General features: G+C 52.3%; 1 protein-coding gene across 3 annotated transcripts in view; it reads left to right on the top strand.

Annotated features, from left to right (window-relative positions):
• SBNO2 (strawberry notch homolog 2) overlaps positions 1 to 12,855 on the top strand; it is a 65,472-nt gene that overhangs the window by 35,004 nt on the left and 17,613 nt on the right. For all 3 annotated transcript variants that reach the window (XM_074808529.1, XM_074808531.1, XM_074808530.1), the window contains 5 exons: positions 4,763 to 4,927; positions 10,631 to 10,723; positions 11,292 to 11,388; positions 11,781 to 11,941; positions 12,381 to 12,514. In XM_074808529.1, the coding sequence (XP_074664630.1) occupies positions 4,763 to 4,927; positions 10,631 to 10,723; positions 11,292 to 11,388; positions 11,781 to 11,941; positions 12,381 to 12,514 (650 nt within the window). The remainder of the gene's footprint in view (positions 1 to 4,762; positions 4,928 to 10,630; positions 10,724 to 11,291; positions 11,389 to 11,780; positions 11,942 to 12,380; positions 12,515 to 12,855) is intronic.

The following is a 12,855-nucleotide window of genomic DNA, read 5'->3' as shown; positions in this document are numbered from 1 at the left end:
TGCTAAATTGGAGGGGGGAAGAAAAACCATCTGAAAAACCCAACCAACCCCCCCCCAAACAAATAGCCTAATTCCAGAAATAAGATTTATGTAAAGAATGGTTGCAGAATAGTGTTTGAAATAAAGATCCTGCCTTGTGGGTAAGTGCCATCTGCTGCAGAAGTTGGACTTCCAGTGAAACATAAAAAAGTGCTATTACTGTAAAAACCTCTTACTTCCAATGAGAAAAATTTAAAATTCTTATTAATCATTCTTAACCAGGGACAAAATAACTCACTTCAAATCCTGAGCCTCAGGCAGGTGCTGCCCCGGAGCGATTTCAGTGAAAGCACGTCAGGCTGCTCCAAAAGCAGAAGCGGCACTTCCCAGCTCTGGGCGCTGGTGTCGCAGCCCCCCAGCTCAGCTCCTCGCCCCTTCCTGGCGCTTGCTGCACCTGGAACCTCCTCACTCTTCAGGGGTTCTTGGCCCATCTCTTCTACCCCTGACATCATCATCTTGTTTTCAGGTTCTGTCGGTGTGTCGGGGCTCGGCACCTTTTGGCTGAGGGTCTCTTCTGGCCGGGATCAGCTGTAAGCGGTGTCAGAGCACCCGTGGGTCTGGCGGCCGCTTTACCCCGTTGAGGAAAGGTGCCCTTTGCGCCCTCGGTTATTCCACGAGCTGGTGGTTTAGGTGGTGATCTGCCCTCCCTTCCCTTGAGGAGAATAAGGTAGCTGCCCCTGTTTGCTCCGTATAAACCAGCGGGGTAATTAGCCACGGCATGGCTTATAATGGCCCAGGTTGCAGTTATCAGTAGGGCCTCGCAGTACACAATCACACTGGGTTTGTGTGAGCCAGGCTGAGGTACGGGGGTGCCCTGAGCTCCTCAGGTGGGGATCGAGCACGTTACTACCTTTAGTGCTCTTTGGATAATGTAATGAGGTAAAACAGATGGGAGACTCTGAAAGTCTGTGACTAATGCCTCGTAATGCTGCGAGAGGACGGGATCACTGAAGTCATTTCCAGAACTAATATTATCCTCCCTCTGACTTGGAGGCTGGTTTCCTCTTCCCCATCTCAGTCCGGTGCCCCGAGCAGAGGGAGCGGTGGTGGGGCCGGGCTCGGGGAGGCGGCGGCGCTTGCCGGGGTGTCTCAGGTTGTGTTAGTGCTTTCAGTCCCGCCCGGCCCTTTCCTGTCCTGGGGACCCTGGTGTGCAACGGCCGCTCCAGTCGGCTCTGCAGCCTCCTCGCTGCCGTGCCCACGTGTTTGCAGACGTTTCCTCCTGAACCGACGTCTGTCAGTGGCATCGCAGATGAGTAAGACTGCGCAGAAGTGCCTCCCCGTAGCTCAGCGCTGAGACTGGGTGGGGATCGGAGACCATCCGACTCCTTGGGATGCTGCTGCCTCTGTCCTTGGGTGGTGAAACCCTCAAGTGAAATGCGCTCAGCTAAATGCTGAAATGGATCTGTGTAACAAAGCTTTTCAGAATGAAAAGAAAAAAATAAAACCAGCTAAACAAAGCTGGGTTTGCCTCGCAACTCCAGCCTTTTGCTTTAGCTCGCCCTTGTCTGTAGCGTGGTATCTCCCAGGCCCGCCTGTCCCTGAGAGAGGAAAAACGTGCTTCTCCTCTCGGCATGCAGACTAGGATAAATGCCTTTCATCTTGTAGATTTAAAATCAAGGATGCTGATGTCTCCTCTTGCTTGTTGTGACTAGGAACTAGTTCCTGCACCTCCTTGTGCGGGCTGAGCTCTGAGGGCTTGTTGGGAGCGAGCCTCTGCCTGTGGAACACCGGGTGACCCTTGCGAGGTGGCCAGGCCCCAGATGTGCTGGTTTCGGGTTTGTGTTCAGCAGCTCCCCAGGCGCCTGTGACAAGCAGCAAGTCTGGCTCTCGGGACTGGCCACTTAACCAGCCGTCGCTCACGGCGCGTGGGCAAAGCCCTCGTACCGTCACGGATTTCAGGTGGGAGAGTTGTAGATCCAGGTCCACCTCAGGAGCTCTTTGTGTCACCACGTTGTGGTGGGTGCTTGAAGAAGATAATAGTTGTTGTTTCTAGTGCTGGGCTTTGAAAGTAACGTCTTCAAAGCAGTTCTTGGGAGCCTCTTGATATCAGTCTGTGCAGTATCTGGACTGTCAGACACACCAAGTGGAGGTTCCAGCTGCTTCGAGTGATTTGGCTGCCGCGTAAGGCCAGTGTCTCCGGTACCGGCGCGGACGTGTGAAGGAGCAGTCCATCTGCCTGTCCATCTCTCTCTCCCTCCTTTCTGGGAGTGGCCAGAAGAGCTGCTACAAAATGGATCTAAAGTGTTTTATAACAGGTGTAATACAGGAAGAGTAGTATTAGGTGCTTGTTAAACTCTCTTCCTAAGCTACAGCGAGCCCAGATGTCCCTGCTCTCCGCTTTACCCATGTCCTAGTTGGATCTGAAGAGGTGTGGTGGCACTGGAGCGTGGATCATGGTGACAGTGCAGAGGCTGTTGAACTCCTGCAGTGCTTGTTCTTGGGATCGTGAGTCCGGAGGAAGAGGCAGAAGGGTGGGGAGGACCAGATGATGGCTTGTTGCAGCAGCACAGTGGTTTGAGGTGACCAGTAAGTGTCTCTGCAGAGGACTGGAAGGTTGAGAGAGGCTACAGATCTTGGGAGGTGGGAGTTAATGGGAAAAAAATCTCAGCAGCATGAACAGTCTTAGCTTGAATCCCCATAGACTGCCCGTACAGGGCTCCAGGTCGGGAGCTTGAGGCTGTGGCAGGCAGGCGGGCAGGGTGCTGCAGGGTGCACGAGGCACTTGCTCTGGCCATGAAAGGCCACATTTACCCGAGTGTTTTCCTACTTTCTCAAGTGTGAAACAGAGTCACAGTTCCAGAGATCACTTAGTTCCGAGATGATAAATCTAGGTGCCAGCTTGAGTCTCTGAAAAGCCTTGGTTTCTGGGTAATCCTAAAATAGCCACAGAAGTATCAAGAGTCAGAGCTGCACAGGAAACGCTGCCCGTCTGCAGCGGCCTCACACATCAGCACCAGTACCCGGTGCTGGCAGGAGGGTGTCCTGCAGACAGGGCCGCCCCGGGAGCCCAGCCTAACAAACAGCCCTTTCTCGTTAGGCCTTTGGGTCCCCCCCAGTTGGTGTTGGAGAGTACGAACTTCACACGTCGCGCCTGCGATCTCCGTTACCGCTCGCCTTCGCTTCATCGGTGCCCCTGCCCGGCGGCCAGCGCCTGCACCTTGGCTTTGGCCTGGAGACTCTTCTCGGGTGCCAGACGAGGCGTAGCTGGGGGGAAGGTGAAGGGACCGTGTCCCGATGGTTTTAAACACTGCAAACCTGTAACTTCTGATAGCAATCGGGGGGAGTCTGACCCAGCTCTTGGCCTGAAGCCCTTAGGAATAGCGCAAGCCGGCTCAGCTGTTCGTGATTTTATGTCAGGCAGGGCTAAGTGACTTTTAAAAATCTTTGGCTGCCTTTCTGCCTTGTAGTAGGAAATGGGCCCTTAACTGGAAATGAACAGTGATTTCTCCTTATATCAGACACTGTGGCTCTCCTGGCAGCCGTGCTGTGGTATTATCGCACTCATTTGGTTATCTGGCCTAGCGGAGAGCTTGAGCTGCCTCTGTGCTGCCAAACCCGACCCTCGTCAAGAACCACAAAACTGATTTGCGTTGGCAGAGCCCTGCGGGGCACCAAGAAAGACCCGTTGGTCTGTCTGCCGACCCCCCGGGCCAGAGGCTCATCTCCAGCAGGAGCTCTGCGCCGGAGCTTGGTGCTTGGGGGTACATTGCTCGTCAATAAACAGCAAAGTTCTGCTTTGAAAAAGTTTGAAAGCAGTATTTGGTGTGGAAGGAGAGCTGAGGGGATGCAGTGGAGTCAGGGAAGGTGCAGTGATCTGTGCCAGAGCTGAGGTGGGAGAGTAAGGAGCGCTTTTCGGCTTTTGGTTCTTGGCACCTGAAATTTGAAAAACCAGAGAAGGAATTGATGGTAGGGAGGGGATTGAAGGCTCTTTCTGAGCTAGAGTCCGTGTGACTCAAACCAACATCATCACTGGGTTGGCACAAAATAAAACAGTTTTAAGCCGTCTCAGCACAGGCACCAGAAAAAGAGCAAGGGCAGAGCCTGATTCTCGTCACTGAAGCACATTCTCTTCTTGTCCGGACTGCAGCATGCCCTTGGGAAAAAGATTGGTAGATTTGTCAGGATTTATCTAGATGCAAATCCAGATGACACTAGCGCTCCCTCCCCCCTGCCTCTGGCAGCCTCGTTTATACAGAACCTGTCATAAGGAGACTAATTTTTTCCGAAGCCTCCAGGTATTGCTGTGGTACAAATTGCAATTAAACAGCTGTGTCGTTATCAGGTGTAGCTGGTACTCTGTGGGCTTCTGCGCATGAATGAAATACCTGAGCGCTTTGGGCCTTAGGCTGAAGACTTTGTACACCTCAATGATCTTTTTAATCAAATAGAAAGTTGAGGTGACTGAAGTCTTGTGGAATTCTCCTCTTTCTTCCACTCCTCTGTCCGTAGAGATGCGCACAGTCGAGTTAGTCCTGAGCGTGAACCGGCGCTTCTGTCCAGTCAGTGGTTTTCCTACTTTTTCAAGAAACTGAGATTTTTAAAACAGCTGCTTAAAGCGTGTTCTCATTTACAAGTTAATTTCTAAGTTTTGTGGAGCATGAAGTAACGGAGCTGCTTGTTTAATAGCAAGAAATTAAAACTTCCTGGGTGAGTAGGTGTGAGAAGGGAGCTCTCTGGTCTTCTCATCCTCCCTCCCCTGACTGTGGTCATTTGTCCCTTTCAGGATTCTTCATACCTCGATGAGCTCTCCAACAACAACTCCCTCTTCTCGTCCCCTGCGGATTCCCTCTCTGACATAGCGGATCCGAAGGACTTCTTGCCTGCCGATAGTCTGAACCACGTGCCAACACTATGGGATGTAAACACGCCGCAGCAGAACCAAATAGAGGTACGGGCTGCTCCTCTTCCATCCTCCCCATCAGACAATAAATACCTCGGGCTTCATCCTGTGGTGTTTTCACCAAGGAATTAAGAATTCCCCACAGGGGTGAAGTTGCAGTATGCGATTATTTTGCTAACGCTAGCTTCACTTGAGGAGGGAGGGGGTGAAGGGATTACGCGTCCTTTAGTCTCCTGGAAGCAGGAGAGAATCCGCACAGCCCAGAGGGATGCGGGTGCTCTCGCAGAGCTGCTCTTCTGACAGCTGTGGCGGGTGGGTGCCTCCCCAGGAAGAGGCATCCCTGAAGCATTCAGCAGGTGGCCTGTGACAGGGCGCTCAGGGGTGCTGAGGAGATGAACTCCAGGAGGAACACGGTGGTAGAGGTCATTAACTGTCCCCAGCACCAGCAGCCACCATTTGTTTATTCTCCATGGCAAATATTTTGGTAACAATGACTAAAAAACAAGCTCTGTCTCAACTTAAGACTAACCATTTGTGTTTACTTTGCGAGTCCAAGTCCCTGCAAGCTTTTACATCTCTGAGTTTTCCTGGGCATGTGATCTCCTGGCAGTCCCACGGCAACACGTGGTTCTGTGCGTTTTTACCAGCCTTCTGCCATCTGTTTCCCCTCATCTGTTGGGCCCGATTACTCACTATTGCACAACCCAGTATCAGGCACTACGTAGCCACCGGCTTTGGCTGTTGGTGGAGCCGATATCACACACATCCACTGGATCTCAGCTCTCACAGCAAATGCCCAGCAGCACATTCCCTTTGTAGGTCATCCTCTTATGAAGACTGTGGGGGAAAAACATTCAAGGGGAATGTTTGCCAGATGCCAGAAGGCAGTCTGGCATGCCTGAGCTTTAGTCACTGTTGTATTTTGAGGTTCTGTTGTGTTTAGAGGCTGCGTTTTGCAGTTAGTGGTGTGTCTGACTGTATTGCCGTGAAGAAAGCTGCTGTTTGTCACAGCTTGGGAGGAAGAGGTTGGGCAGCAGCTGCGCTTTGAACTGCTGCTGCGGGGCTCGGGGGCAGCTGGACGTTGGAGGAGCGAGTTGGTGGTGAGGGGCCTGGCCTGGCGCTTGGGGCATCACAGCTCCTGTCTGCTTTAGGCTTCCTGGGAGATCTCAGGCCATTCGTGCAGAGCCCTGAGCTCTCGCTGAAATCCCTGAGATCTGGTCACCTGTACAGACCTTCGCAGCGTCGCCTCGGCCCTCAGCGCGGCTGTGATTGGAGGCAGAGAGTATCCCTGCCCTTCTTCCCGCGGATAAACGTGTTGGAGATCAAGGGCCACGCCGCTGCGCTGGCAGCAAGGGGGGCACGGGCAGGCCCCAGGCAGGCCCCAGGCAGGCCACACAGTCCAGTAGCTTCGGACCAGTTTGAACTTGAAGTGGAGACAGCAGGAAGAGCACTGAGCTATTTGAGCCAAAGAAGTGGCTGAAAACATCACAGCCTTGTAAACTGGATGATTAAAAAAAGCTAGAAAACAGATACATCCTCCAAGACAGAGAAGGCATGTGCTTTATTACTCCTAGTCTCCAGTTGTTAGTGGGTTTTTATGTAGTGGCCTTAAATCGCTACAGAAATAGTTCTGTGGTGTCCTGTTTCTAAACATGTGAACCCCGGTCAGAATACTTGATGCCTAAAGAAGTTTGTAGTTTTGTATCTGTGGGGTGTACGGCAAAAAACCTACTGGGAAAAGCTGTTCTAAATCCAGCATAAAGAATGCAAGTGAGAAACAAATGCGCATCGAGTGAGTGTGAGACCACCTCGTGTGCCCGCAGCGGAGCCGCCGGCGCTGGGGTGTGTGGAGCGTCACGTCCTCCCTCGCCCTGCAGAGCATTTCGCTTCAGATAAGGCCCATGAACTCCTTGGAATTCCATTTATAAATGACTTCCTTTTGAAAGGAATATCTAGCTATGTTAAATGTTGTCTTATCTGCGCTTTCTGAATACAGAGGTGGATGGGGGGGTGTTTGGGTTGCTTTTTCTGGTGTGGGTTGTTTGGTTTTTTTGTTACTGAGGTTGACATTTCCTGATGAACTGTCAGTTAGGTACATCCTAGTCAGGAGATTTCAGTTTCATTTTGGCGTGGGAGGTGGTAACTCGCAGGACACTGGGTAAATAGATTGTCAGATTGAGTCATGACTGGCAACTGTTTTATTACCTGAATTTCAAATACGGGTTTTTTGTGGTTGTTAAAGGAGGCAAACGAGTGATCTGTTGCAAAATCTCAAGGCAGTGCCCGAGAAGAGGTTCCTCACCGTAACATTCAGTGCAGGACGGAGGCTTTGCTGATATCCTGCACCAATACACAAGCAACTTAGATAATCTCTCCCTGTCCCTCCCCACATCATTACACCACCGTGATTTTCCATAAAATTGTGGGAATTTGGGCTTTTGAGTAGCCAGAGCCGTTACTAAGCTGCAGTACAAACCCAGATTGTACCCCAGGAGCTGCAGTCCCGCTCTGCAGGCAGCTGGGGCCGGGTGCTCGGCCCTTCCCCGGAGCGACGGGCAGCCTCGCACGGCTCTGTCAGCGCTGGAGTTCTTCCAGAATGTCAGTCTCAGAGATTCAGGCGGAGCAGGAACAGCAATATCTGAACAGCTTCACGAGTGACGGAGGATCCTGCGTGAGACCCGCGGGCAGATCCCAGGTACAGGAACAGCCTCTACCTTGTCCTCCTTAAAAAAACCCAACCAACCAACAAACCATCTTCTGTCATGTAGCAGTTTGAAGACGGGGTGTGAAAAAGCCTCTACCCCTGTTTTGGCTTTCCCCCTTCCTTCCATCAGCTGCTGCCAGCACTGGGGAAATGGGTGTTCAGAAAGGGGGAGAGAGCGAAACTGGAGAGAGGCAGCCCCGTGGGACTGCGCCGTGCGGAACCGTCCAGGCTCGCTGGGAAGCTCTTGATCTCACGTGCCCCGTGCTGAAGCTTTGGGTGGAGCGTTTGTGACTGAAGAGGAGGTGGCTGGAGGCAGAGCTGCCTTCGTGTGCCCACCTGGGGAGGGCTGTTACCCGTCAAGAAAGGAGCCGTATATGACGTGTTGGCTTGTTTATCATTTCAGGAGCAGGCACGGAGGCAAGAGCTACTACACTGTGAAATATTTGCAGGAGCTAGCAGACAAAACACACTTGTTTCATTTGTAATGAAGTTGTGAAATACCTTTTAAAAATAGTTCATGTAATCCATTGTGTTTTCTCACAACCATCTCACGAGTTCACAGTGTTTTTAAGATTCGGGAGGCAAAGCCCTGCCTCTGAAGCCCGTAGCTAGAATTTTTGTGAGCTGCTGATGTAGTTTTCTCTAACTCATTCACAGCACTTTGAAAATGTGAACACCCTTCTCCTAGCTCAGTACATAGGGAATGAATTTATGCAGAGTTGGCTTGTCAGCCAGATGTGACTGTTTCTTTTCCCATGGAAGTCACGGCAAGATGGGGCAAAACGGAGAATAACGCAAAAAGGTAAAAACGGAGTGAGGCCAAGTCTTGGATTGTGCAATTGTCAGCAGCTTTACTGGACGAGTCTCTCCTGCTTACACCCCAGTGTTCTCGTGCGTGCTGCGTGCGCCTCCTCTGTTGATGCTTTTAGCCGTGTGGCACAGAGGAAGGAGAAAATCAAACTGGGAGGTGAGTGAGAGTAGAGAAAGGAAGGAATTGGACAAGTTCAGTCTGGGGCAGGATGATGTGTCACCCGCTGTAGCTCCTGGTCCCCCCTGGACTGGCCCTCACAGCGTATTCTCGGCTACGTTGGAAGTTTTTCAGTGCTCCGGCCAACCAAGGTGTCTGTCGCCTCCTGTGCGACAGCTGAGGTGAAACGCTGCCTGCCGGAGCCCCGCTGCTGAAGTGGGACAGCAGGGATTTGTACTCTGAGGATTGCATGATGCAAAACCAGACCTGCATTAGCTCCCTGCAGCTGGAACTGCGAGAAGCCAGTCCTGCCATTCCAGCAGGTCTGGGCCTTTCTTTTGCCTAGGAAGAAACTCTCATACTGAGCTCAGATTTGTAGGTGGAGATGTTTCACCTGCTCTCCAGATTTGTTGGCACTGAAAATAGCTCTTCCGTCCAGCTTCCTTCTGGTAATTCTGACTCAGGCTTCCAGTAATGGAGGGTGTTTTTTTCTTTCTTCTTTTTTTTAAATCTAAAAAAAAGGAAATAATCGGAGTGTTTATGCTTAAGAACTTCCCATCTTTCACTTCTGCTGGTGGAGTGTGGGTCTCTTTGTAAGTCTGGCACTCTTGACAGGCTATGAACTTGAAGCAGTGCTGCTTCTGGACTCGCTGATTGCTTTGGATGCCGTGAGCTGCTGGCTTGACCTTGCTCGCTGTCGGGAAATTCCAGTGTGATTTTGTTTGCGTGGGGGCAGACAAAGGATCTCCTCGATTGTGCCTGCCCAGCGAGAAGTGTCCTGGGGGCTCTCCTGGCTGGCTGTGGGGCAGCGGGCTGGATGGTGCAAAGCCACTGTTCCCTCCCACGGAGGAGCTGGTGCCTGGAGAGACGTGGCTGGCCCGTTCCTGGGGGGGGGGTCGCTGACCTGGGGCGGGTCTCATGCAGTTTGAGCTCCGGGGCCTCACGCTGGTCTCGGCCGTGGGGGGGCCCAGCAGCGTCCTGGGCTCTGCAGCGCTGAGCGGAGCCTGGGGGCAGCTGGGAGCGCGCGGGCGGAGCTGGTGTCGGGCGCAGGGTCCGTAACCTGGGGACAGCTCGGGTTGGCTTCTGGGGCAGGTAGGTAATTCCTTTGAACAGTGGTTTTAACGTTAAAACCGGCAAAACCGTTAAGTAAACGCTTGCCTCAAGGGCAGTTTGTAAGAAGATGTAAAGTGTCGGTGTTCTGATTTAATGCTCCCTCCTTTCCCAGCGAGGCCTTTTGGTTGCAGTTTTGTTCAGTCTTTCCCGTTGCCCCTGTTTGGGTCTCCTCAGCTGAACTCGTCTCCCCTTCTGGTCCCCAAAGTGATGCCGTTTCTCTTCCATCAGCAAATCCAGCCCAGAGCTCTCAGCTGGACTCACCAGTTCAGAACAAAACACGTGATCCTGCAATGAGAACCCGCGCGGCTCCTTTGGGCGAGGACCTGGCCTGTCGGGAGCGGCCGAGTGGTTTTGTACAGGGCCCCCGGGGAAGCAAACGGGGAAGCAGCGACTAACGGAACGGCTGCAGTGCAGAGCAAGGCCAGCGTTCCCATCGCAAACCTCAGTCAGGCCCTGCCAGGGCCTGCGGGCTGTTCCCGTGGCACCGTTTGCACGGGTCGTCTGTTAGCGCTGATGGGAGGGGGGTGGGGTGGGCGTATGCCAGAGATCTTGTGTTTCCAGGCAAAACGTGGCATTTTGGGATGAATATAGTTCTTACAGCTATGGCAGGAAGACGCCCGTCCCGCAGGCGTGGGGGCACACGTGTCCCTGCAGCCTTTCGTCACGCGTGGGCACACACACTAAATGGTCACGCTTCTTGCAAAAATGTATTTACCTTGGTCAGTTATTCCCCGTGTGTATGTTGACAAAGGCGTGTACGGCATTTGCAAGATTTATTAGTTCCCAAAATTACTGCCCAGGGCTTTTCATTCACAAACAGCAAGTGTTAGAGTCCACTGACAACATCAGAGTGTGAGATGTGAGTGCAGAGCACAAGTATCTTTCCTGCTGTCGTATTTTCGTACTTGTCGGGGTTGGAGGGCTGAGGGTTAAGACTGTTCTCTCACCTGCACCCTTTCTGTTCCAGCTGTTCTCTCCCAGCAGATCGTTCACTGGCTTGAACAGCTCGAGTGACCCCGTTCCTGCTGTCCCCAACACCCCGCTCCTCATAAGCTACCAGGTGAGGACGATGGTCACTTTCAGCAGGACCGGACCCCGGCACTCAGCGTGGTACCGTCGCGGTGTGGAGGGGAGCAGTTCCCCTTTGCAGGGAGTGAGACAGGGAAATCAGACAGATACGAGCCGCTGCCCGTTCCCAGAAGTGTTTTGTATTTCCCTTGGCGGAACCTCACTTTGTTCAAGAACGATTTGGGCTTTCATGACTTTGCTTTGTGCTGCCGAGAACCACGCTGAGTTTAAAGCTGGTCTAGGTCCCTTACCCAGGGCCAGATCAGAGCACGGCTGGGCAGAGTTAGCCCACAGCCCATCTGAAAACTGATGTCAACAGCTTTCCCTAATTTGGTGGGGACTAGGCGTTGAAAGTAGCTCTTAAAGCACTTGCTGGGCCCCTGGGGTGGGCTCTCGCAGATGGTTTTCCTTGTGGTGCTGTAGTCTGTAAATGAGATTAATTGTATCTGAAGAGTTTGTGAATTTGTGTTGGGCTGGTTTAAATGTTTCTGGCAGGGTGTAGCACTGCGTGTGTCCGTAGTTCAGTGAGAACATTTGGTCAGTGTTGTGTTTCTTCTCAGTCTCAGGCTCCTGCAGAGGAGGAGGATGAAGGTGAGGAGGAAGAAACAGAGGAGTTGGGGCAAACGGAGACCTATGCAGAATATATCCCTTCAAAGTGTGAGTGTCTGGCCATCGCGTGAGTAGGGACGTTCTGTTAACTCCACTCTGGACCAGCCTAATGAGCTGCTCCCTTATTTTCCTGCAAGCAGCACGTGGTGTTTGCCCTGGCACATCCCAAGCGTGTGATTTCCTAGAAGAACTTTACCAGGGTACCCATCCTTTGTTGGTGCTACACTCATTTAACACAACACCTTTCTGCTGCTCCCTTTTGGGGGAGCCATGGCTTGTTTCTGACGATCTGAAACTTCAATGAAAGAAGAGAGTGGAGAGCAGGGGTCGGGCTTGTCTCTTCTGCTGCGGAGCAGCGTCAGGAGGAGCTCTGCAGGCCTCGCTGGGGTGCTGCGTGGGAGGAAGCTCCTGAGTTGTCTGTTTTCTGTGTCGTTGTTTAGCCAAGATTGGGAAGCACCACCCTGACCTCGTGGTTGAGACGAGCACTCTGTCCAGCGTCCCCCCGCCCGACATCACCTACAGCCTGGCTCTGCCGCGCTCCGTTGCCGACAAAGGGTCTCTCTCTGCACTACAGCTGGAAGCCATCACCTACGCCTGCCAGGTACGTGGCTCCCACTCGCATGTCTTACACTAGGAGGAAGCTGCCTTTTGTATGCACAGATGTTCAAGTGTGGTTTAAAATAACCTGTAATATGGGGGTGAAGCTTGGGCAGCTTTGGCATGTGGCGTTTTAAAAGCGTTTTGAAAGGATTATTTGGAGCCGGGGCCTTCTGTGGGCTCTGCTTCCCGAAGAGGCAAGAACCCTTGACTTCTGTTGCAGAGGGGAGCGCTTTGCATTTTGGGGGCCTGGGGGCTTTTTCCGTGAGCTGCCACTTGTGAGCTTGGCCATGACTGTTCCTGCTGTCGTTTATTTGAGCGGGAAATGCACTTGCGTCAATGGGATATGTGGAGGGGTTCAGTGGTGCTCTTAGAAACTCACATCAAAGCTGTTAGCAAAGGCAAATCGAGGTTAATGTCCAGTTCTGTTCTTGATTTTGCAGCAACATGAAGTTTTATTACCCAACGGGCAGCGAGCTGGGTTCCTCATCGGGGATGGGGCCGGAGTTGGAAAGGGCAGGACAGTTGCGGGCATCATCTTTGAAAATTACCTTAAAGGGAGGAAAAAAGCTCTGTGGTAAGTTGTTTTGGTTTTTTTTTTCTCTTTTCCCGTAAGACCTTGGAGTTAGTTTGGATCTGGGAGTAAGGAATTCCTTAGTGCTGATGTTGGCTTTATAGTTGACTCATGCTGTGGCCTTGGGTAAGTCGTTTCCACCTCTTTGTGCCTGTTTGCTGTCTGTGAAATGGGAATATTTCCCCTGCAGCAGCGATGGAGAATGAGTCACTGTGAAATAGCAGATTATGTGCTACTTGGAGGGCAGCGTCAGGCCTGTGCCCGCTCTTTGAAGTCCACAGAGGGATATTTGTGGACTTGCCGGGTGCAGACTCAAGGCCCTGGAGCGTGGGGCTTTACCGCGG

The sequence above is a fragment of the Strix aluco genome, chromosome 29 (genome assembly GCF_031877795.1).
Source record: "Strix aluco isolate bStrAlu1 chromosome 29, bStrAlu1.hap1, whole genome shotgun sequence".
Taxonomy (NCBI): Eukaryota; Metazoa; Chordata; class Aves; order Strigiformes; family Strigidae; genus Strix; species Strix aluco.
Note: the sequence above shows the minus strand (reverse complement) of the source record. Positions and strands in the feature narration are given on the sequence as shown.